Source organism: Mustela putorius, unplaced genomic scaffold (assembly GCF_011764305.1).
Source record: "Mustela putorius furo isolate JIRA1106 unplaced genomic scaffold, ASM1176430v1.1 tig00003836_pilon_pilon_pilon, whole genome shotgun sequence".
Classification (NCBI taxonomy): Eukaryota; Metazoa; Chordata; class Mammalia; order Carnivora; family Mustelidae; genus Mustela; species Mustela putorius.
The window spans coordinates 14,768,463-14,794,007 of record NW_025421989.1 but is presented as its reverse complement, the minus strand read 5'-3'; the positions used below and the strand labels follow the sequence as shown (position 1 = coordinate 14,794,007).

Here is a 25,545-nt window from a genome sequence, read left to right as displayed (position 1 = left end):
TTTTTCCAGCAATGGCAGGGTTCTGTTTCTGTGCTGCCCTATACAGTAGCTACCAACACCGTGGGGCTGTTGAGTACTTGAAACATGACTGAGGAACTGGATTTTAATTTTATTTAACTTGAATTAACGTAAATTTAAGTAACCACGTGTGGCTAGTGGCTATGGTAGTGAACCGTGCAGCTTAGGCCATTTGTTCTAATTGCTTCGGAATTTTTCTCCTGTATATGGAGTCAGTCACGGTTCAGTCACAGGAGGAGAGTCACTAGGGAGGGACACACACACACACACACTCTCTCTCTCTCTCTCTCTCTAAGGAATTTGTCACAGGGATTTGACCTTATACAACCACGGGAGCTGGCCGAGCGGCCTCTGTAAAGCTGTTGTCTTCACATCTGGTGCCAGAACTTGCCACGGGTGGGCAGCAGGGAGACAGGAAGAAGGGTGACAACGGGAACAGGTTGGAACCCATGGGCGTGAGTTGTAGCCATGAAACAGACTGAAACTTACACCTGTTCTTGTTACCTGTGACCTTGGTGGTATGGCTCTCCCGCAGAAGCTGGGCGCTTAGCACGAAATTAAATGTCCACCCCACCCGGTAGTCGAAGCTGAAGCAGATGTGGGGGGGCGGGGGGGTGGCTGGAGCAGTTGCAGGCTGGCAGCGCCTTCACACGGATGCAGGGAGGCCCCTGCTGCTCCTCTTCTGTCCACGTGTCCCACAGGAAGCGCTCTCACAAACTACGCTCTCCAGAAACCTACAGAAAAGGGAATTCTGGGAATTACAACTTAGCCTCGCCATGATGCTCCATTACTGAGACACCACACATACTGGAACGCTAACGAGCTCAATTTTGTATCTGTTAATAGTTCTAAGTAAAACATGATGCTAACATCTCCCAAGGCTCTATTTAATTGTTTCTGTTCTGCAGCTGGCCCGAAGATATTCCGAAGAGCCTTACAGCCAGCCAACATTATTATCTTTGAGTAGAAAGTGTATGAGTATTATTTTTTAAAGATTTTATTTTATTTATTTGATGGACAGAGAGAGAGAGATCACAAGCAGGCAGACAGGCAGACAGAGAGAGAGGAGGAAGCAGGCTCCCTGCTGAGCAGAGAGCCTGATGCAGGGCTCGATCCCAGGACCCTGAGATCATGACCTGAGCTGAAGACAGAAGCTTAACCCACTGAGCCACCCAGACGCCCTGAGTATGAGTATTTTTAAAAAGTTTTTCTTTCCACTTTTCTGTGGTTTAGAATTTTCTCCACATAAACCCACATTATTATTGTTATAATTAGAAAAGAAACTAATGTTAATTTTTAGAAGCCTGTCAGTCACTCCTGGGGAGACCGGGCATCCCACTAGAGGGCACTCTAATAATATCACAATTGGATATACCCTTCACTTTGGGCCTGAAACTGTGCGGGGTCTAGACTTTGTGCAAGAACTTAAGAAACCGGGGCGCCTGGGTGGCTTAGTGGGTTAAAGCCTCTGCCTTCGGCTCAGGTCATGATCCCAGGGTCCTGGGATCGAGCCCTGCATCGGGCTCTCTGCTCAGCAGGGAGCCTGCTTCCTCCTCTCTCTGCCTGCCTCTCTGCCTACTTGTGATTTCTCTCTGTCAAATAAATAAATAAAATCTTAAAAAAAGAACTTAAGAAACCAAAGATACAGTCACCTGATCTCCTGAAACCCTTTGACTTCTGCTGCTTTCCTTACATTTCCAAAGAGATTCCAAGGGTATTTGATAATGAGAAGCAAAGGGTAGAAAACGGAAAGAAAGTGAAGTGGAGCTCTTGCTCAACAGAAGGGAGAAACCACTTTTAGAAAGGTCACTAGGAAAACGAGGAACAGAGCACACAATCCTGTTAATTACAGACATGAGCAGGGTTTTCCGTGTGCTCTCCTCATACATACCGATGAAGTATGTCCTATTGTGATTATTGTCATCCCTGTTTTCCAGAGGGGAAGCTGAAGTGCGGGTGGGTTAATGATGTTGTCCAGAGTTACATAGTGGTAGATTACAAAAGTTGTGCAGAATTAACAAGTGGTGGCTTTGGACTTAGGTCATCTGGGCTTCACAGTCTATGTTCGTTCGTGACCTACTTACCACACTTGAGGGATTCAGGGCAAAGTCACATGGACTGCTGGGGTTGACTCCTGTTTCCCCCACACCCCGACATCCAGGGGAACCCCCCCATCCTCTCGTCTTACCTTAGAATGTCTGTTGAATCTCTTTTCATGCCAGCTTCCCAAGCACAAGTTCAGGTCCTCATCGCGTCCTGCCTGGCCAGTCTCCTGCAGCAGCCTCCTCTCCGGCCGCAGTATTTATTTCATGGCTGTGTAAAACAATACATATTGTTCTGTGGTAGGGGCTGGGGAGAGTGGGGAGGGTGTTTTGCACCCAAGTCCTTCTTTTAGCCTCTGTACCCCCAGAGAACGTCAACTAAGATGCTAAGTGGATCGCTGCTCTATTGTGAGCTGGCATAGAGCGGTGTGATAAAGGAGACTAGGGGCGCCTGGGTGCCTCAGTTGATTAAGCATCTTCCTTTGGCTTGGGTTGTGATCCTCAGGGTCTTGGGATTGAGTCTCTTGGGGGGTGTCCCTGCTCAGCAGGGAGTCTGCTTCTCCCTCTCCCTCTGCTGCTCCCCCGCTTGTGCTCTCTCTCAACACCCCACACCCCCGTCAAATAAATAAGCAAAATCATTAAAAAAAAAAATTTTTTTTAGAGGAGACTAGAAAAAACTCTGTACCCTAGCCAGTAGCGCCCCCACCCTGCATTTCCAGGTACTTCTGCACTTAAAACTACAAGAAACTCTTGCTAACCCATAAATTAGAGTTGCTTTGGTGCGAAAGAGTATGTCAGAGGCTCACAGTAAAATTACCCTAGGCGGGAGTGGGAATCAGGGAGGAGAAGGGCAGCCAAGCAAATGTTGCTTTCCGTAAGCCGCATCTCTCCTGGGAATAAGTGGAGATAAGCGTTGAACATGCATTCTCTCCCGGGACAGTATTTGCCCCCAGGGGAGTGAACATAGGCTTTCGGAGGCTTAAAAAAAGTCCTTTTTTTTTTTTTTAAAGATTTTATTTTATTTTATTTGACAGAGAGAGATCACAGGTAGGTAGAGAGGCTGGCAGAGAGAGAGAGAGGGAAGCAGGCTCCCTGCTGAGCAGAGAGCCCCATGTGGGACTCGATCCCACGACTCTGAGATCATGACCTGAGCAGAAGGCAGCGGCTTAACCCACTGAGCCACCCGGGCGCCCCTAAAAAAAAGTCTTAACCGATTACACAGGGCTGGGACTATGATGAGGCGAGTGAAGGGTCTGGAGCACAAATAGGAGATGCCCTCTCTTAGCGCCGCCTGTGTGAGTGTGCACAAATAGAAAAACACATACATACATAAATGTGTACATACTCGTTAGATGGAATGAGAAAGAGATTGAAAGGGTCAGGCAAACAGGGAAATATGTGGGAATTTTAAATTGAGTGGTCTGGATCAGCTTCTCAGCGAAGCTGATGAGCAGAATTCCAAGGAAGCACCAGGGCACAAACCAGGGGGCTCCTGGGAGGACAAGTGTTCCAGGCGCAGGGAACAGTAAGTGCGAAGTGTGGATATGGCCCGAGTATTGGCAGAATAGCAGGGAGTGCCCTGTGGCTGAGTGAGGGGACAGTCAGAGTCAGAGATGAGGTCCGGCTAGAAGGGCATCTGTTCCATGGGAATGCGCGGAGACTCCGTGAAGAAGCCAGGGTGCACTGTCCGTCTCAGAAGCGTTCACTAAAGGCCAAGGCCCATCAAGAACTGCTGATTGTTTGCACTTGGGGAAGTTCCACCAGCTCGCAGCTGAAGTCTTCTCTAATGATGTCATTATTAATCGTTTAATAAAAACGTATGTCAGAGACCTTCCTGAGCAGTGTGACGTGAGATGGTCACAGCTCGAGTAAACACTTTGGGCTGTGCCAAAGGAGAAATGTTTTCGTTCGTTTTGTTGGTTATGTAGTAAACTCTGAAAATACAGTTCTTGGAAGAGTATCTGTTGTTCCAAGCCCTGAAGAGCCAATGTAATAACAAAACAATATTGTTTTGTTTGGGGTTCCCATATAGGAGTGCCTAGGCGTGGCGCCTAGTTTTGAATCATCTCTCTATGGAATAGTAATTCAATCCAGGGAATGAAGGCCACCAGATTACAAGTTTCAGCTGGGTCTAGAATATTCCTGCAAGGGGGACTGGTCGTATCTGTTTCAGATGCACTCATCAGAGATTAAGCCTTAATCTTTCCCATTCAACTTGGGGCACGTGTGTTGGAAGGAAATCTTCATTCGTGTTCCTATAGTCACAGGTCTGAGACAAGCAGCCGCCTCCCATTTTAAGTTGTACGGGCCCCCACGGCATCCAAGAGTCGGCACAAAATTGAAAACATCAGAAACGGTCAGCCGTGACCTCGCCTGACCTGCATGCAGGTCGTTTGCTGGGAAGGTGATTTCAGGAATTAGGAGTGAAGGAACAGGAGGAAGACATTAGAAGAAATAGAAAAGCCAATAAAGGGTATGTAACTGAGGTCATTGTTGTAGGCAGTGAAAGCTCAGGGTCATTGAATTTTTGATGTTGTTCATGATGTGTATTCGAATGTATTCATTTTAGCACACATTTGTAAGATCTGTCTGCTGTGATTGGTAATTATGATTACTATTCCAAACTTCAGATTCTGAATAATAATTGTCCAAGAAATACTTTCAAATCTTTCCTTCATAGATCTGCCTCAGGGCTCTCAGATCCATTCCCTGTCTTTCCTCTGCTGTGCCTTGTACCCCAGGGTCCTGACTCCTTGCACTGTTTATGTTAAATTCCTGCTGTTGTACTACCTACCACTCAGTGGGTTCCAGACTGATCCCTGACTGATGGAGACTCCTTAATGATGTCATCAGTCAGTCTCAAAATATTTTTTTTAAAGATTTTATTTATTTCTTTGATAGAGATCACAAGTAGGCAGAGAGGCAGGCAGAGAGAGAGAGGAGGAAGCAGGCTCCCCACTGAGCAGAGAGCCCGATGTGGGGCTCGATCCCAGGACCCTGAGATCATGACCTGAGCCGAAGGCAGTGGCTTAACCCACTGAGCCACCCAGGTGCCCCTCAAAATATTTTTTTTTTTTAAGATTTTATTTATTTGAGAGAGAGAGCGTGAGAGCATGAGAGCGGGGAGAGTCAGAGGGAGAAGCAGACTCCCTGCCAAGCAGAGAGCCTGACTCCAGCAGATACTTAAGTGACTGAGCCACCCAGGTGCCCCAGTCCCAGAATATTTTTGAACATTTACCAGATTCAGGGCCCTGGACTGTCGGATTCCTAGAGGATAATAAAGCATCAAGCCGCTTAGCGTCTAGTTGGGAAAATGAGATATACAGTAGAAAAATTAAATAGCAGTGCCAGATAGTGTGTGTTCGACAAGTGGCAGTGAGTGGTGTAGTCAAGGAATAAACCTTAAGATAAAAAGGAGAGAGCCACCTCCACTGACTTTTGTGGCCAGAGCATACTCTAAGGGGTCAGAGGCTGACCCAAGGAGGAGGTTATCTTCTAAAACTCCCAAGTTGGAAGAGGTGAAAATTTGGAATTCCATTTGAAATCATCTGATTTCTAAATGTTGGTAAGTAATTCAAACTTTCAAAAAATTTAGTGTGATTTCCACTTACCTGGCCAGTGGGATAGAGCTTGCCTGGCAGCTAAACTGGAGTCGTGAGCCAGTGGTATGCATGTGTTGAATGGATTACTGCAGTGGGCAAGGAGGTGAATGTCAAGAACATTAAAGATCCTTTCCAATGAGAAGATTCTGGAGTTCTAATATTTCACTCACATATGAGGTTATCAAGGCCTGGGCTTAGAAGGGGACAGCGGCCATGGGAAGAAGGGACAGATAAGAAGATTAATAATAAGAATATTAATAATACCCTACATTTATATACTAATTTATGGTCCAGAGAGTTTGTGTTTGGAAGCAGGATAGAATAGAGATGCAGGGTTGGCTCTGAAATTGGACTGGCTGCGTTCAAATGTCAGCTGTACAGTGAGTTCCTGAAGGGGCCCAGGGCTCCTTGCCCAGACTGTTTCTCAAGCACTCAAATGGATTGATGGTGATGAATTCACGTATCTCATGGAGTTGTAGGCTCATTAAATAATAAGTGCATATTGAGGCATTAAGGCTGGCTCATAGGAAGCACCAGCCACTGCTTATCACATGGACACCATCTCGCTTTAGTCCCTTGCAATAGCCCCATGTTACCGGGAAAAGAGTACTGGGCGGGGGGGGGTGGGGGGGAGTCAGGTAAGGATCCAAGAGTGAGCGCGTGATTTATACACTCGGCTTTACCGCTGAGACGAACTCTAGGTTTCCAGGCCCTTCACGTGCGGGATTTCCTCCCCCCTCCCAACAGAGGGTGGTTTCTTGCAGCTCATACTTTCTTTTTCAAAAAGATTTTATTTATTTATTTAACAGGGAGAGAGAGAGAGAGAGACAGCAAGAGAGGGAACACAAGCAGGGGGAGTGGAAGAGGGAGAAGCAGTATTCCCTATGAGCAGGGAGCCCAAGGTGGGGCTGCATCCTGGGATCATGGCAGATGCTTAACGACTGAGCCACCCAGGTGCCCTACATATTCTTTCTTTCTTTCTTTCTTTTTTTTTTTTAAAGATTGTATTTATTTAGTTGAGAGAGAGACAGTGAGAGAGAGCGTGAGAGTGGAGAAGGTCAAAGGGAGAAGCAGACTCCCTGTGGAGCTGGGAGCCTTATGTAGGACTTGATTCCAGGACTCTAGGATCATGACCTGAGCCAAAGGCTGTTGCCTAAGCACCTGAGCCACCCAGGTGCCCTGCATATTTTCTATAATAATAATTTAAAAAAACAGTTGGATTTCTGAGTAGGGTAGGAAGAATAATGGCTCCTCAATGATGTCCCTGTCCTAATGCCTAGGATCTGCAAGGATCTTACCTTACGTAACAAAAGGGACTTTGCAGGTGTGATGGAAGTTAAGTAGTGTGAGATTATCATGGATTACCTGGGTGGGTAGGATCTAATCCTGGGAGTTCTTAAAAGTGGAAGAAGGTGGCAGAGGAGTGAAAGAGAAGGATGCCCCAGGTGAAGGAGTAGCCCCTAACACCCCATCCCACCGTTGCTGTCTTTGAAGATGGAAGAATGAGGCATGAACAAAGAAATGTGGGAAGCTTCTAGAATCTGGGAATGGCTCTCAATTTCCAGCGAGCAAGTAAATGAGTTACCTTGGTCCTACAATTGCAAGGAACTGAATTCTGTAGTGACCCAGATAAGCAGGACTCAGTCCCTCCTAGAGCTTCCAGAAAGGAATGCAGCCTGTTGATACCTTGATTTTCATCTGGTGAGACCCATATTGGACTCCTGACACGGAACTCTAACATCACACATTTGTGTTGTCTTAAACCACTAAGCTAATGGTGATATGTTACAGCAGCAACAGGAAACTAATACACGGAGATTTCCATCTTAAATTATTTGGCAGATGTTACCAATAACACCATCAAATTCAAGAACTCAAAAGGTATGGAAATGATGCCTGGTGATAAAGGAGTTCTGGGATATATGGAGTTGGAGAGGCAAAGACAGTAAGGCGTTCACTTGGCAGTGCTTAGATCACACTTGGCCTCATGGGATTGGGGTTGAGGAAAGAAAGTGCCAGGGAGGTGACGGAGGGTAATAGACTATTGAAGGGTTTGGTTTCTTGAGATTCCAGTTCCTGTCTTTGGCTTTCATTGTAAGCATATGCATGGACATCATAATTGGAATATATGTACTTGGTTTAAAAAAAAAATCACTAGAGTCATACTGAGTAAATTTTATAGACAGATCATAATAATTTTATTTATTAATTTTAAAAAAAGATTTATTTATTTGAGAGAGAGAGGGAGCACGGCGGGGAGGAGCAGAGGGCAAGGGAGAGAGAGAAATTCAAGCAGACTCCCCACTGAGCGTGGAGCCCCAACTGGATCCCACAACCCTGGGATCATGACCTGAGCAGACACCAAGAGTGGGACATTCAACTGATGAGCCGCCCAGGCGCCCCCAAGAATTTTATTTATTGACTTAAATGAGAGCTTAATAAATGAATAATGCTTTAAAATGTGCTCTTTGTAAGTTTCCAAAGGAAAATCTGAAAAATTTAAATGTTTTTCTTTTCTTTGTTTATGAATCCTTGTAACAATGGAAATGTTTTGTCTCCTAAGAATGGCATGGAGCTCAAGTATATGACTCAGTGGAAATGACGACCACCTCTTTGGTTGTAACAAATGGGAAGTGAGTTAGGAGAGAGCCCAAGAGAAACAGGCTGATAGTCAGGAAAATGCAAGGCCTATGGGGGCGTCTCTATTTTGGACTAGAAGGCGTGATGTGGAGGATTGTAATGAGAGACAGAAAAAAGTGAATAAAATGTTAGTCACTAAGCAGACAGGCCCTTAGGAAAAAAAAAAATGCTAAAAGAAAAAAAAGGACAAAAAGAGTTTAAAAATCTCTGGCTTTTATTAGCCAGATTTCCTCCCTTCATCAGTGTAGATCGTTGCTGGGAGCCCTGCACGGTTCCAAGATGGAAGAGGCCAGCTCTGCCTGCGGGTCAGGGGATTTGGCAATGAAGGAGGCTGGAACCATTGGCAGCTATGGTCAGCCCCTGGGCAAAATTGTAGAGGCAGCAGTATAAGCCTCTGCTGGCCTCAGACATCAGTCTCCACCCTGCTTTCCTGTTACCGAACTCTTCTCAGGGCCCTCATGCTCTTCCCGGCCCGTGGCACATTCCCGGCCCACTCCACCTCCCTTGCCCACACTGGTACGTGTCCTTCTCAGAGGAGCCCATACTTGAATGTTGATTCTTCCCAGTACTTTTCAGCATGGCCCAGTATGGTAGGTCTTTACTACATGATTAGAAGAATTCAGCCAACTGGAGGTAATTCATACCAAGGTGTGAACAAGTGATTTCCCCTTAGTGCTCCCAAGAGTATTTAAAAAATTAAGCTCTTGTTAACTCGACAGACTGTTTAAAGATTTTATTTATTTATTTGACAGACAGAGATCACAAGTAGGCAGAGAGGCAGGCAGAGAGGAGGAAGCAGGCTCCCCACTGAACAGAGAGCCTGATGCGGGGCTTGATTCCAGGACCCTGGGATCATGAACCGAGCCGAAGGCAGAGGCTTTAACCCACTGAGCCACTCGACTGACTCTTTAATTGGTGGAATATTAAAGTAGCCTGAGGGAGATACTGAAGGACAGAGAAATAAGAGGAGGCGCTTCCAATTCAATTGAGGCATCGAGGCACTGACCACTCTGCATACGCTTGCCTTGTTGGCTGCAGCACAGTTGGGAACTTGAACACTCAATCGGTCTTGCTTTTAAGCTCAAGTGTGTTTTCATGATCCCAGTACCCTACCACCACTTCGGAAAAATAGGCTTGTGGAGCCTACCAGGTATGTTTCACTGTGCAATTTTAGTTTCCAAACATACGTATTCTTTATTTTTTTAAAAAGATTTTATTTATTTACTTGACAGAGATCACAGGTAGGCAGAGAGGCAGGCGGAGGGCTGGGGGGGAGAAGGCTCCCTGCTGAGCAGAGAGCCCGAGATGTGGGGCTCGGTCCCAGGACCTTGGGATCATGACCTGAGCTGAAGACAGATGCTTAACCCACTGAGCCACCCAGGCGCCCCCCCCCTTTTTTAAAGATCAATTTATTTCTCTTAGCGAGAGCACTTTTGAGCTGGGCAGAGGGACAAGGAGAGAGAATCTCAAGCAGTCACTCTACTGAGTGGGCACGGGGCTTGATCCCACAACTCCAAGATCGTGACCGGAGCCGAAATCAAGAGTCAGACGCCCAGCTTACTGAGCCACCCCAGCATCCCCCAAACATACATATTATTTTTAAAATTGTATTTCAAGATACCTCTATAGAAATGATCTTTCCTCCCTCTGTAATTAAAAAAATTTAAAACTTTCAAGGTAATACCACACATGGATGAGAGTTCGGGAGAGCAGCGTTCATGGCTGCAGAGGGCTGTCTGAATTGGTTTTTTCCTATAGGGCATTTTGGCAGCCAAAATCAAGGAATTTCTTTTTTTTTTTTAATTTTTAAATTTTTTATTAACACATAAAATCAAGGAATTTCTGAGGGACACAGCCAAGGATGTGTTGCAAAAATTTAGCCAAAAATATATTTTTTAAAGATTTTATTTATTTATTTGACAGAGGAAAACACCAAGAGAGGGAACACAAACAGGGGAGAGGTAGAGGGAGAAGCAGACTCCCGGCCAAGCAGAGAGCCCGATTTGGGGCTCAATCCCAGCACCCTGGGGTTATGACCTGAGCTGAAGGCAGATGCTTAACAACTGAGCCACCTGGGTGCCCCTAGCCAAAAGTATTTATTTCAACATTGTTGATAATCATGGAAAACTGTACCATTAAAATGAAATTTGTGGTATAAATTAATGGTATATCCAGTCACTTAAGTGCTATACAGTGACCACAAGTTAAGTATTGTGGAAAATTGTTTAATGATAGAGAAGAATGTTCAGGATATACTGTCAAGAGAAAAATTGGGATACAAATCATTGATGTGATATGAACTTTCTCATACATATAAACACATATATATACACATATATTCATAAATCTATATACATATGTAGATGTACATATAAACATAGAGAGAGCAAAGCATATATGCCAAAATATTAATGTCGTTTATATTTGGGTGGTGAAATTATAGGCAGAGGCTTTAACCCACCGAGCCACCCAGGCGCCCCTATACCTTTACTTTCACAGATTGTTTTTCGAAAAAGATTTTTTTAAAACTTTTTTGTTTTGGAGAGGCGGAGAGCCCAAGAGGAGAGGAGCAGAGGGAGAGGGAGAGAGAACGTCTTAAGCAGACTCCCTGCTGAGGGGGTTGGGATTGATCCCACTACCCTGAGATCATGACCTGAGTGGAAACACAGTTCGACGCTTCACTGACTGAACCATCCGGGCGCCCCTTTACTTGTACAAATTTTAATGAATACCAGCCAACAACTGAAGTTCTCAGTCATCATTTTCAGTTTCAAATATACAAAATCATTATATGACAGAATACAGAGAGCACTGTCAAAGGTTAAACTGGAAGAATTGCTTCACCAGAGATGTATGTGTCTGGAGAGAATTGAGTCGAGAAGTACTGACAACAGGCCTTTGGAAATAATTGTAAAGTCATACAGTGCCCTCTTTTGGTAGCTATTTGCAATTCGTTTTCCATTTGCTCCTGTTCAAGCTGTTCATCTACAAATTCATGCACAAACTAAACTAACTTTAAATCACCTTTTCCCTCAACAGATAATGCTGATAATTCCAGTCTGTTATCACCATCTGGTAAGACTGTTATTTCACGACTTTGGGGAATTTCAGGAAAATAGCCTCAATGTTCCTCACGCGATAGGGCATGAGGTCAGGTCCAGCAAAATTGCTTTTCTCCATGCAGGTTGTTTTAATTCTGTCATTAAACCTACACCTGAAAAGTCAATAGCGAACACAGACAAGAGGACAGGCAAATTGGTGCCCCCACATATATGGACAAAGCTGAGGAATAAATTGTGGGTTTTCGTTTGGGGAACTGCTTAAGTTCTTCAACGTTATTTTTAGTATTCTTGTTCATAGGTCTCCCGTAGAGTATTAAGAACATAAACCTGCCCAGTGTTCCTGTATATTTGAGGCATGAGATGTTCTCTTCAGTATACTTCCTCAGGCACTTCTGAACAAATACTTTTCAAAGGACTTCTGAGGGCTTAGCCCTCCTGAGAATGGGAAGGCAATCAAGAGAAATTTTTCACTAGGACCCTATTGGCAGGAACCAGGACTAGAACCCACATTCACGACTGCTAGCTGGAACCAGAACCGGAAGGCAGGGATAAAGTGGTCTAGCCCCATATGGTGAGAGCTGATGGGACAGTGAAGCCCCAGTAACTTACCCAAGGTCACACAACTCCCTGCCCCCATCAGGCACAGGCAGCACGTGGCTTTTTTGCCGCCTCCTTCTGTGTTCTTTCTGGTATACCGTATATTGTAGAATGATCTTTTATGGTAAGGAGCCAGTCCATTCACATTCTATCCTTAGTTGTATGAAAATGAGCTGCTGCTGTTAATTCATTTAAATGAAATTAGTAACAATAGCTGTTAACTTCTTGTGGACATACCACATGCTTAGGAGTCTCCGGACATCTCGTTCAGCTTCCAGTCTTGCAGTATAGGAATTACTATATCCACATTCTAGACGAGGAAACTGAGGGTCAGAGAGGATAAAACTTGCTCATGTTCACACATTCTGTGGAAGCAAACTACTCGTGTTTGAGCTTGGACACCACCCTCCACATCCCATTGCTTAGCTGTGTGACTTTGGGCAAGTTTCTTCACTTTTCTGGGCCTCAGTTGCTTCATGTATAAATCGGGGAATGTAATAGTATCTGCTTCGTAAGTAGTCATGAAGGTGAAAGGAGATGACCTATGCACCTGGCCCAGAGTAAACCCGCAAGAAGTAATAACGATCATTTTTCTGAGTGATAAGGGGATGGGGTGAAGATTCAGACCAGGACTGCAAGCCTCCGAAGCCCAAGCTTTTTGGACTGTGCCAATTTGCCCCCTTGCTGTTAAAGGTTCCTAGGGTGCAATGAACCACTGTATTTTTCTCCTAGTACAGTAGCCATCATCTGACTTAATGATGGTAATATCTTAGCAAAATCCTGTTTGCATGGAAATAGAGGATATGGAGATTTGGAGGCACCCACCGATTTCAGTCAAAGCCTGGGTCCTGGGTTCCCCGGGGGAGAGCCAAACTAACCGGAATGGAACAGCCGGAACACATCCAGGGACTGGCAGGGGCTTGTGCTTTCTAGGCCTCTTCTCACCACTCATCACCTTTCAGAAGAGCGGATACTCATTCATTAAAAAACCAGCTTTGGCCAGTTATTTTGTTTTGTCCCAACAGCAAAGGATTCCATACCCACACTTTGAATCTTATTGCTCAGAAACCGTCTTATTTCTTGAGAAATATCCTTGGTGATTAAAAAAAAAAAAAGTCAATGACAAACTATGAAAGCAATAATGTAAGACAGGGTGTGTGTGTTTCAGCCAATGCATGAGCAGTCTAAGACAGGCCAGCCAAGTGCCTTGACACACCCAAATGTGGTCCTTAACCCACTGAATATATCAGTCTGCCTCCTGCAGCAGAGCTTGTGTTACTTGTAAAATGTTTGCATTTACTTTTCCTGTGTATATGTAGAAGTCAAGCCATAGGACCTTTTTAATACTTAAACATGCAAAGTGTGTGTAGTAGATTGACCTCTTAGCGTAAGTGTATTTACTCCATGGGAAATTTAGAACTTGATTGTCTTAATAGCAGCCATATTTTAAAATAACTTACCAGGAAAATGTGTTAGGTGGTACTGTACTGAGTGATAGCAAAGTTTTTTGTTTTTTGTTTTTTAAATCCATTCACAATGGGAAGAGTGCCAGGCATTACTAAAACAGAGTGGAGCCAACGTGCTCATATATTTCACAATTGTAGTTTGACAATTATTCAAAGTATAAAATGTTTTCTTGAATTCTCTGGCTGAAAAAATTTGGAAGTGGTATGTCACATATTTTGCTGTGGTTCCAAAATTTATTTCCGTAATATTCCATAGGTAGGAGCAGGCTTTGAGGGATGAGTCTCAAGTTCTTTGTCTGTAAAATGAGACAGATGTGTTTATTTCATTCCTTGGGGTTCTTTCTCTGCAATTCTCTGGTTAAGTGTATAGTCTCTGAGAGATTATGGGGCTTGGAGATTCATATTGGTCTGATAGCATGTTGTCTACTTCTTTTCATAATTCTATCTCAAAAGTTTTAACTCTTTAGAATTCAATAAATAATTGTTTCAAAATATTAATTTGAAAATTTTTTGTTTTTTCTTCTTGCAGTTGAATCGTCTTTTGTTGGTTTTGTCCCCTACACCAATGGTACTCCAGGCAAGATTTTGAAAAAAAAAATTCAAACCTAGTTTTAGCCCAATTTGTTAAGTTTTGGATTTAATTATGCCTTTTATTGGTTCCTTCCCCCTCCCTCGGGACAAAAGAGGTTGAAACTACAAGCCTAAATGGTAAGAATTTTTCTGAAGCAAGTGAAAATTGATAACCCTTAATATGGATATAAGTATAATGAGTGGTGTCGAAGGTTTTCGTATTCAAATACGCTGAAGGAAAAACACCCCAAATCAAATCCCCGAATCTGTTGACTCTGGAGAGTACCCTGAAGTTCTTGGTTAAATGAAAACATTCTTATGGAAGGAGTCCAGCCCCCCACCACGCTAACTGCTCTGTGAAAAAGAAGAAATGCTGATCCCATTCTGAGTACCCTATTTCTCTTGCTTTCCAACACAATGCCAGCACATTTTATATGACAGATTGTTTAAATGTGGAAAGCACATCCAGTGACTTCAGTGATTCGGCATGGAGTGTTCAAAGATCACCCCCTTTTTTTTTTTTTAAAGATTTTATTTATTTATTTGACAGAATCACAAGTAGGCAGAGAGGTAGGCAGAGAGAGAGAGAAGAGGAAGCAGACTCCCTGCTAAGCAGAGAGCCCGATGTGGGGCTCGATCCCAGAACTCTGGGATCATGACCTGAGCCGAAGGCAGAGGCTTTAACCCACTGAGCCACCCAAGCACCCCTATAGATGATTTTATCAATTCTTAAGTAGCACGACATAAAGAGAAAAACCCAGCTTCTTCGTCACGCCAGAGAAGTGGGCTGTGTCTGAGGGAGGCGGACCGGGCGCGTTCTCAGCGGTCCCCTCTGTGGGTAGGTGGCCTTCAGCTTTGTGCAGCTCAAACCTAACCCTTTCCACAGCCCCTTACTTAGTTAAAATAAAAATCTCTTGGTGGTTAAGGAGCCAATGGATCCTAGATGAAGTTCACACCGATCAAGACTGGTTTAAATTCATATTTGGTTTAATGGGATGGGCTAGATATTACTGTTTTTATATTGAATTACTTTGTAAAGATTTGCTTTTTTATTTATTTCACAGAGACACAGCAAGAGGGGGAACACAAACAGGGGGAGTGGGAGAGGGGGAAGCAGGCTTCCTGCTGAGCAGGAAGCCCCATGTGGGGCTCCATCCCAGGACCTGCGGATCATGACCTGAGCCGAAGGCAGATGCTTAACAGACTGAGCCACCCAGGCACCCCTACATTTAATTACTTTTTAAAGTGAAAGAACATCTTCAAAATAGCTTTGGCCGTAGTTTTTAGATCCATTGTATGTGGATTTTTAAGTGTGGTAATATGTACCTTTCCCCCTTAAGGTTTCATCCAGAATAATAAATGACACCATGATTTCTATTTAAAGAAATAGCAGTTAGAATAGATTTTCAATGGAATTTTAAGGGAAATAAGATCAAAATGAGGTTTTTTTTCCCCTAAAAGTCAGTTAAATATAATGTTTAAGAAGTTTAATTTTAAGCCAAAGCTACTTAAAGATTGCTTTGTAGGAGTGTACCATCAGGCATCCGCAGGGCTGTATATTAAAGTTGGTATTAACTGGAAATATATCCCTTAGGGACTTGCACTATAATGGAGTGTAAAAGTGATAACCTATTAAACAACATAAATGAATTTATTTAAATCTAATAATCATAGAAGTGTTGCTGTGTTTTAGACACATCACCTGTGTTTGGGAAACACATTTTAAAAGAATGAATACTTGGGGCACCTGGGTGGCTCAGTGGGTTAAGCGACTGCCTTCGACTCAGGTCATGATCTCAGCGTCCTGGGATCGAGCCCCACATCGGAGACTCTGCTCAGCAGGGAGCCTGCTTCCCTCTGCCTCTCTGCCTGCTTGTGATCTCTCTCCCTCTGTCAAATAAATAAATAAAATCTTTAAAGAAAAAAAAAAGAATGAATACTTGTGTCTGGGGTTTGGAGAATGGTTAGTGTGTGGCGGGATGGGCAGCAAATACATTTGATAGTGTCAGCTGGCTTTCGCAAAACTCTCTAGCTTCTCTAGGATTTGGGGAAAGTGAAATGTTTAAGGAATCTAGAAGATGTATGTGTTCATTAAGCATATCAATAATTAAGCTTAATTTTCATTACTTTATTTCAGATGCTACTTCGAGTGTATTATCCACTTTAAACAAAACAGGTAATATCATGTTCTTTCTAAATATAATAGCTTGTCCTCTGCCTTCTTGGGTTTCTCACTTGTGTGGTCAGCCTTCTGGGTTGTTAAATGTTGTCTCCTTGCCTACTTCCTGTGTCTTCAATTGTTGATTTACTACTCATTTCACTTTGATAGTGTCATTCTGGTGTTATCATTTTCCTGAACTCCCTCCGTTTAAAATAACTTTAAAAAATTGTAATAGTAATGTATCTTAGCTCATAACAAATGGAGAATATAGAAAAATATAGTGAAAAAAATAGAAATCATCTCTAATATTACTTTTCTAAGACTGTTACTGTTAATCATTTGGTATATTTCCATTCATGATCATCTATACATATGCAGTGTGTGTGTGTGTGTCTGTCTGTCTTTTACACAATAGTCATAGTATATATAGATTTTTATGTTTTGCCCTTTTGATTTCATATTAAATTATAAGTATTTTCCACTGTCCATTACTATTAATGACTTGATAATATTCCATTGTGTACCATATGTTGAACATTCTTAAAGTTGTTTATACTTTTTTAATAGAAATTGTTGCAATGAACATCCTTGTGCCAACATTTTGCATTCATTCCCGATTTCCATAGGAAGCATTCTAAGGATTGGATGTAGTGGGTTAGCAGTTGGCGAGTATTTTAAGGTCCTTGTTAGATACACTGCTCAGTTACCCTCTTGAAAAGCTTGTACCCAGCAACGTTCCTGTCAGCAGTGAATGAGGATATCCGTGTCACCGTACCTTTGCTGAGAGCTGAGACTATCTCACATATTATCAGAGCTTTCAATTCAGTAGGTTCTGTTTTACATTCTCGATTAGAGAGGTTGAACATTTTTCCCCAAAAGCACTTTGTTTCTAGAACTGGAAGTTCATATCACAGATGTGTTTTGTTTGCTCTGGGTAGGACAGTATCGGGGCAAACCAAATACTATACGATAATGCAAAAATACTGTCAGCATCCGTAATTACCACCAGCCATTACCCATGAGTCGGTCACACACTAAAACGGGAACTCATCAGTCACACATAACACAATCGAGGTTTCAGAAGCTGGTAGTGTAACGTTATCATTCTTAAGTGCTTCTCCAAGATCTGAGCTTTGTGTTCTCTTCAGAATTTGCCTCTCACCCAGGCAGACAGACCTTTGCAAATCTGTGCCCCGATCGCAGCCTCTTCTAATTGGCCATCCTTAGGGCCAGGATTTCTAAACCTGGTTCTCTGTTATCTGAGAAATGAACCCAACATACTCTGGGGAAGCCATTTCTAAGGTTTGCTTCTTCAGAGCGTGTTCCTATTGGCCTGCGGTTTGAACAATTCTGTCCTGGTTCTGCTGTGACCTTATTGTACAACCGTAGTCGAGTGTTTCAGCCTCTTTGAGAATAATTATATCTATGGATGTAATAGCGGTAATATTATGTTAGCTCCTAGAGAAAATAGCAGGACATTTTCTTGATTATAGAGTATGCAGTATTTTAGGTCTTATGTTTCCATTAAGTTTTATTCTGAACCACCTTTTCTTTGCAACCTGTCACCTGAAGGTCCTGAGAGTGGCTTAATTCTACATATCTAAAGTGTAACTGCACATTAATTTGTCTAGCAGCAGCACGTGGAAACCGCAGTAGAATGGCACAAACAGTGGGGTGCGTAATGGGTGGGAGAGAACTGGGTAAACATGGGAATCCAAAGCCCACACCCACCCTAGTTCAATGCTATAGGATCTGGGTACGTGATTTCCCTTTATTCTGCTGCCGGGAAAAGCCATAGTGGCCAAAATGTGTCAACAGTATGATTTTCTTAGCACTTCACTAAAATGCTACTCATGGCAAATTGTTTTTTAAAAACAAGCAACAGTTCTGCTCTAATATTTAAATTGCTTCTTTGCAGAAAAAACTAAAATCACTATAGTAAAAACCTTCAATGCATCAGGTATGATTTATTATCAATATCAAGACTTTTTTCTTTTTTATAAGTAAAGTAAAGTAAAAAACAAATGGCTGGTTTTTATGTTTTCTTTCTCTTTTTTTCCTACCTTTTAAAATGAAATCTGTTCTTAATGAATAGATGTTTATGCACTGGGTACCTGAAAGTTGTACTAAGTGTCTAGGCTATATACTCCCGATGTTACACAGTGCCCACCCTTCAGAATCTTCTAGTTTGGGGAGAGATAAGGCAGATAAAGAGATAACTAACACCAACATGTATGCAGATAAAGGCAAATCATAACACAGGTGTTTCTGACATGGTTAAGAAGCATGGGAAATAAAAGGGCTGGTGCTAGTGGTTATCGATGGGATGTAATTTATGAGGGAAGGTTTCTTAGAGGAGTCAACCTCAAACTCTTTTGAAATCAAATAAAGGGATGTACTTTCAAGTACCTTGTGCAAGAGTAGGAATACGCGATTTGCTTAACAAAGGCTTCTGGTTGATTTAAAATAGGGGTTGGCAAACTGTGGTCTGCGGGGCAAATACGGCCCACTGCCTGTTTTTGTAAATAAAGTTTTATTGGGACACTGCCATGCCCGTTTGTTTACATGTTATCTATGGCTACTTTTCCGTACAATGAACAGGAGAGTCGAGTAGTTGTGACAGAGACTATATGGCCCACAAAACCTAAAATATTTATTTTTGACCCTTTATAAAGTTTTCTTACTCATGATTTAAAGGATGACCTATGGTCATGTACTCGGGGGAAATTACAGATAAGCCCTAAGAATGGGAAAGAAAATTCTCAGGGTTCTTGAGCAGCAAAAGACACACATCGCTGGAAACAAAGGTGCTAAAAATTTAGAGAAAGATGAGAGATGGAAGGTAACACTGAGTGAACAGTAGACCAAGGATTGTAGAGAACATTTTAAAGCATTACTACCCACCATCTAAAGCAGGTATATTCAAAATGAAATTTCTATTTTGGTGTGGGTAACATTGCTATGAAACAACATGCAATTCTACATGTAGGGTACCTTGTGGCACCTAAATTCAGTTTGTTCACAGAATCAAAACTCTTAGTTGAAGCATGATACCTCTACAGCAGATGTCACCCAGATTGTTCTGGCAGAAACCATTTCACATGCATTAACACAAGTTCTAATTTTAGTTTGTGTCCAAACTCGTTCTCTTAAGAAAAAAAATTATGCACTCCTAAAGTACAATGGAAATAAAATAGCAGTCGGGCATTGCATACATAACTCTGACCAAGCCAGACCTAACAGGGACAGCAAAATATTCCTTAATGTAACAGTCTTTTCCCCTTGGCACTTTGCTTAATGTGTTATCAGCATTTGCCCCTCATTTACTATAGATTTCATATACTTCACCACAAGGATGAAATTAAGGCAAGATTTTTAGGGGAGTAAGCCTGGAGCTCTCTTCAAGTCCAAAGAAGAGATGCACTTCTCTTTTCACCAAAGGGTGCAGTGTTTTTTAGGTGACTATGAAGTTTTTGGTTCTAACATGGCTTATTTCATCTCCCATTCGTCTCTCCCTCCTTTGTATGCCTGTGTGGTCTCTTGTCCTGGCCTTCACTCCATTTTGCCCTCACTATAACTTTTTTATTTACCGGCCACCATCACTTACTCGATAGCACACTCGTGGAGGGCAGGGTCTGTATCTGCAGCCTTCCAAAACCTGTAGAATATGGTGGTTGTTGAGCAAATAGTTTTGAATTTTGTGGTTTTTGCCTAGGTGCAATGACATCATGACACTGCTGTTATTTCTTAATATATTTGCATAAGGAAATAAGAGCAGCATTAGAGCGTTCAAGGACTCCCCTACCCAGGAAAGGAAGGAGGATCTATGAGTAAGGGCTATTGCATTTAAAGTCTCTATGCTCGATTTGCCTTCATACTGTTCTTTTTATGTCAAGCGGGAGAGGGCTTAATTGGGAATAGGACAACAAAAATTTTGAGGGAGAAGTAGGGAATTAGACAGTGACATACTAAGGAGTAGTAAAGAGTCAAGCTGTATAGCTGGGCAGCTACGAAATGAAAAGTCTCTTGTTGCACTAGTCTTTGTGGAATTCATCCAGCCAATGATACCCAACTTAAAATATTTTTGGTCCACATTTGATGCCTAAATTTGTGAATTCTCTTGACAATGTAGGATGTAAGTGTAGGTGTTGACATGTTTAACCGGCTGGGTTGTTTTCTTTGCAGGAGTCAAACCCCAGAGAAATATCTGCAATTTGTCATCTATTTGCAATGACTCAGGTTAGTTCTTGTGTACATGACATATTACCAGATAAATGAGCTCCAGAGAGAGAAAAGGTTTGTTTTTCTCCTGTTGAGGATGTGATGCGTATCTCTCTGATCTCTCTCTTTTCACGTTGCCTGGCTAGTAAGAAGTCCCAAATGAAAACAAAAGCGCATTTTAGAACTGCCTGAAATGATCTTCCTGTTGCGTAGTGAGATGGCGATGGATTTCCTTAATATGAGAACATGAAGCTCTACACCAAATAGTTTTCGCCATAGCTTTAAATCCATAACTAATATCCTTAGAGTTGATCTGTGAATATTAACTAGTAATGAACTTAATTATTGAAAGCCACTTCTGGTATATAAATCCCTCAAGTTTTTCCATAGGCCCTTAAGTATTATAGCTGAGAAAGAGGGTGTTGTCTTTTGCTAAAAGTAAAATAAACCGCTGTACCAGAATGTTGAAAACCTCACGTACACCTAGTTTAATTGGATGCTAATTCCAGTAGTGCCCAGAGTGTACTTTGCCATCCTTAGCCCAGACTGTGCCCACTATTTTTTGAGTTGAAGATGGAAATCTCTTGAGAACACACTGTTTCTGAAATGGGAATATTTTCCCTTCTGCCATGAGCCAGAAGGAATGAAACAGCCATTTTTCTCACGTTGGTTTGGCTCTCTGGGTTTCTTTCCTTATTAAAACCAATGAAAGCAGATGTGAAAAACATAAAAACATGGTGTGGCAGGTCAGAGCTGGATCACGGGAAGAGAGAGGAGGAAGGTAGTGATGTACTTTGTAATTAAAGTCTTAAAAAACAATCCTTATAGGAATATTTCCCGTTTCTTCTGTTCCTTTTGTTCTGTTTCCTTTAATAATTTGTTTTAAAAGCATAGGAAACAACTTCAAGGAAAAGAAGTCAAGGTTGGATAGTATTAGAAAAGAAGAAAACTTTGTATTCAAAGAATGGTCCCCAAAACTTTTCTGCTTGTGTGAATGTGAGATTTACGTATATGAACTTTCTGCTGATAGAATGCACCAGGTAGAGTGTAGTAGGCATATGTTAGCTGGCTTTGATTAAATGGAAAAAAGACTGGTTAGATATATTTCACTTTCACATATGTTGTAATTCTTCTTCTTCTTCCCTCCCTCTTTTCTTACCCTTCTCTTACTGAATTCTCCGAAATTTCATTATTTGTACGCTTCATCTGTGTTTTGGACTGGTGACTAATGTCTAGTTTAGTGTTGTGTCTACATGATGTTTGATAACTTTGAAAATTGAACATTTAGTTTAAAAAAAAAAAAAAAAGGTCATCTTGAATAACAGATGCCAGGAAGCTGGTTGGAGTAATGTTTTCCCCAATTAAGTGACTGAATTGACCATTTGTTTTAGTGCCTGGTGAAAACAACGTCATCAGGGAACCAACTCTTTTGGCACCAGAAATCCCATGGTATCCTGCCAGAAACTAGAAACCTTCACTTCTCTCAGGTTCCAATCTGAGATCATGAAGGGAAACAACGGAGGCTCGTGACAAAACTGGGAGCTGACCAGGCAGACTTAGGCTGAGGGTCCAAAGCTTCCCAGTTCCTCTGCTACCTCTGGGCTCTGAAATTCAGCGTGCGTTCCTTAAGACTGAAGGATGAACTTGGAGAGCCAAGGGGGGTGAGGGAGAGAAACTGTGGGTGTCGGCATGCACTCACTAAATACATTTTTAATAGCTAAGGGGTTCTGCCCCCAAATTTAGAAGTAATTCTATGCATATGTCAAGTATCTTTACTTTTAATAATTGTATGCTGCATTAATTGAGATTTCGGTATCAATATGCCAAAGTTGAGGTTCTCAGTAGGGAAGTTGCTAAAAGAGAGAAATCCTGTAAGTTACTGGGCCAGTGGCTTTATAGGCCATTTTAAGTGGAGTGGACCATTGGGTTCTTGGCTGTGGGCATCAGTGGTACTTTGAGTTGCTGTAAGAGATGACTGAGAAGGCATTTAAGCCTCCAGCTCAGGAGTTGACAAACGACTGCCCATAGTCTAAATAATGCCTGCCACCTGTTTTTGTAAATAAAGTTTTATTGGGACATAGCCATGTCATTTATGTACTTGTTGTTTGGCGTCTCATGCTACAACTGCAAAGTTGAGTAGTTCTGACAGAACGTATGGCCCACAGAACCTTAAATGTCTGATCGCATACCAGAAAAATGGCTGACAGCTGCCCTAGTTTGTATGACCTCTTTGCCTTCCGCTCAAGAGGCCGGTTTTCTGTCTCTGTAGATTATGAACTGCACACAGTGTACTTGTGTTAAGCAGTCTCTATTTTCTTTCTCTTTCTTTTTTTCTTTCTTTCTTTCTTCCTTCCTTCCTTCCTTCCTTCCGTTCTTTCTTTCTTCATTTATTTATTTTTTTATTGACTCGGAGCCCCTCCAAGTATACCCTGTAGGAAACAGGTTGACTGAAATTGAGTTCTGTATTTTCCCGAAGTGCACATTTTAAGAACAGAGTTTTCTGGCATTTCTGGGATGAAAGACACAGTGAGTTGTTCAACTGAAGAAAGGATTTTCCCTGCATACTATTCAGGTTTCAAAAGCAAAATCTTAACTTTGTTCTTGGGGAGAGATTGCACTTGGTAAGAAAAAGGGGTGCACAGGTGGCTTATCTGTTAAGCTGCTGCCTTTGGCTCAGGTCATGGCCCCTGGGTGCTGGGATCGAGCCCCGCATCGGGCTCCCCGCTCAGGGGGAAGCCTGCTTCTCCCTCACACACTCCTGCATGTGTTTTCTCTCTTGCTGTGTCTCTCTCTGTCAAATAAATAAATAAGATCTTAAAAAAAAAAAAAAAACCCGAAGTCAAATGACAAGGAATAATTAGACTATTATACAGCTGCTTAATTTCTGAGAAACGCTTTTTCTCTCCCTCCTTTTTGTATGTAACTACAACCAGAAAACCCCAAAAGATTATTTTTTAAAGATTTTATTTTATTCATTTGAGAGAAGACAAACAGAGTACAAGCACAAGCAGGGGCAGAGGGAGAGGGAGAAGACTCCCTACCGAGCAGGGAGCCTGGGTGCAAGGCTCCATCCAAGGACCCTGGGATCATGACCTGAGCCAAAGGAAGAAGCTTAACTAACTGAGTCACCCTGGCGCCCCCCAAAGTATTCTGTATGTTAGAGCCAGTTCCCTAAGTTAGCATCTTTATGGGAAACGAGGCTCTGATGAGCAGCATGTAGGATTAAAATTTCTTGACCAGGAGACAAGGTTTTTCTCTTTCCACATTCCCACACAGAATTTATTGTTCACATTTTCTGAAAATTGTACTGATGGTCATTGAGTATGGTTCTGACAGAAAAGATGGTAAATGTGAGTAACTGCGAAGAATTTGACAAACCATTTATTAGTTTGATTATTCATTGTTAATCTGATAGTCTTTTCCTGTGTTGTATTAACCCTTAAGCTCTAAGGATGCAAGTCTCAAGTTTTTGTTCTGCAAATTTATTTTTAGCATTCTTTAGAGGTGAAATAATGTTTCCATATGAAGAAAGCAATGGTACCCAGGTAGGTTTTAAAAGATTTTTTTTTTAATTGTTAAAATTTTTAAAATTTAATTTTAAAAAGCAAGTGCTTGTGCATGTAAAGATTTGTTTAAGGTTCAGATTATTCGTGGTATTTGGCATATTTACTTTTAGGACCAAATTTAAATAAAAACGTGTTGTTGAGTCACTAGCTTTGTCAAGAGGGTTTGACTTCATAATAATCATGGTACTTTGTTAATAAGCATATTTCAATTTTCACTAAGCTTGCTGCTGAATGTTTATATGATGGAATCCTATTGCCTTTAAAAATTTTTTTAAATTATAGTAGAAACTTCTGGCAATAAGAAATATATTGAATCTAAGAGGTCTTATGAATCTGATTCTGTTCCAGCCCACAGGGGATTTAGTGACAGTAGTGTCAGTCTTCCCATGACCTGGATCAGGTCAGAGGATCCCAGCCAAATGTGGTTTGTTCTTTTAGTGATTATTTCCTGAGCACCCACTATGTACCAGGTGAGGAAGAAGGTGCTAGAAATGCAGTGGAGTCTGCTACCAAGTTCCCTCTTTACAAGTTCCTTACTTTACATCTGGGAACTTTTATTTTATTTTATTTTATTTTATTTTATTTTTTAAAGATTTTATTTATTTATTTGTCAGAGAGAGCGAGCACAGGCAGACAGAGAGGCAGGCAGAGGCAGAGGGAGAAGCAGGCTCCCTGCTGAGCAAGGAGCCCGATGCGGGACTATAGTCCAGGACACTGGGATCATGACCTGAGCCCAAGGCAGCTGTTTAACCAACTGAGCCACCCAGGCATCCCTGTCTGGGACCTTTTAATGTGGAGAGCTTTAATGTGTTCTTTTGGGGGAACCCTTGAAATAATGAAATCAGTGAGCACATTGGACTTGCTGATTCAGAATATTTTTTAAAGGAGATATAAAAACAGAAACTAGCTCAGTCGATAGGATTTGATCTTTGGTTAGCATTCTGTTTTAGGGTGTATTTCTTTGGGTGGTCAATGAAACTGAAGAACAACTTCTTGTTAGAGAGTGTAAAAAAAAAAAAAACCCCACAACAGTATTTGTTACATTCTTAATGATTTTGTGCCCCTAACAGAATCAAAATGCGGCTAATGGCACCTTATCGGGCATCTTGTCTCTAAGGGAATCGAGGTGAGTAATCTGCTGCTTGATTTAAAAGCTAAAACATCAGCCACGGAAAGATGCTTGTTGAGTGGTCTTTGCTTTTGGAAACCGAGAAGGGGAAATAGACCCAAAGCTTATAAAGAATTGGTTCTTGACTTCTTAGCAGAGAGACGGTAGTCACCCATCATCAAATAGCCCTGTGAGTCTCTTCTCCTTGACACTCGTGGATATGTTAAGAGGTCAGTTTGAATTGGTATTTGAGCTTTAATATGATTTGGTAGAAAGGCTGGAAGAGGAGTTCAAGGTGGGATGCCGTGCGATCCATCTGTTCGTGCTTTCATCAAGCCTCAGTCATTCAAAAGTCAGAGAGAGAGAGGTCTTCGTGAAGTAGGTACCAGCTGCCAGGTTCAAGCATGGACAGTGAGAAATACATTACAAATACAGGTGCTCCCAGTCAGACACGAGGTCAAAATATCAGTCTAGGCCTGGAGTCAGTCTTAC

General features: G+C 42.1%; 1 protein-coding gene across 3 annotated transcripts in view; it reads left to right on the top strand.

The window, feature by feature from the left end:
• The window catches only part of ADGRG2 (adhesion G protein-coupled receptor G2), a 138,969-nt gene that overhangs the window by 79,429 nt on the left and 33,995 nt on the right, over positions 1-25,545 (top strand). For 2 of the 3 annotated variants that reach the window (XM_045089356.1, XM_045089354.1), the window contains exons 4-11: positions 11,342-11,377; positions 13,957-13,995; positions 14,112-14,135; positions 16,135-16,173; positions 18,077-18,118; positions 20,344-20,397; positions 23,872-23,924; positions 25,016-25,071. In XM_045089356.1, the coding sequence (XP_044945291.1) occupies positions 11,342-11,377; positions 13,957-13,995; positions 14,112-14,135; positions 16,135-16,173; positions 18,077-18,118; positions 20,344-20,397; positions 23,872-23,924; positions 25,016-25,071 (343 nt within the window). The remainder of the gene's footprint in view (positions 1-11,341; positions 11,378-13,956; positions 13,996-14,111; positions 14,136-16,134; positions 16,174-18,076; positions 18,119-20,343; positions 20,398-23,871; positions 23,925-25,015; positions 25,072-25,545) is intronic. The other variant, XM_045089355.1, reaches the window with a different exon arrangement.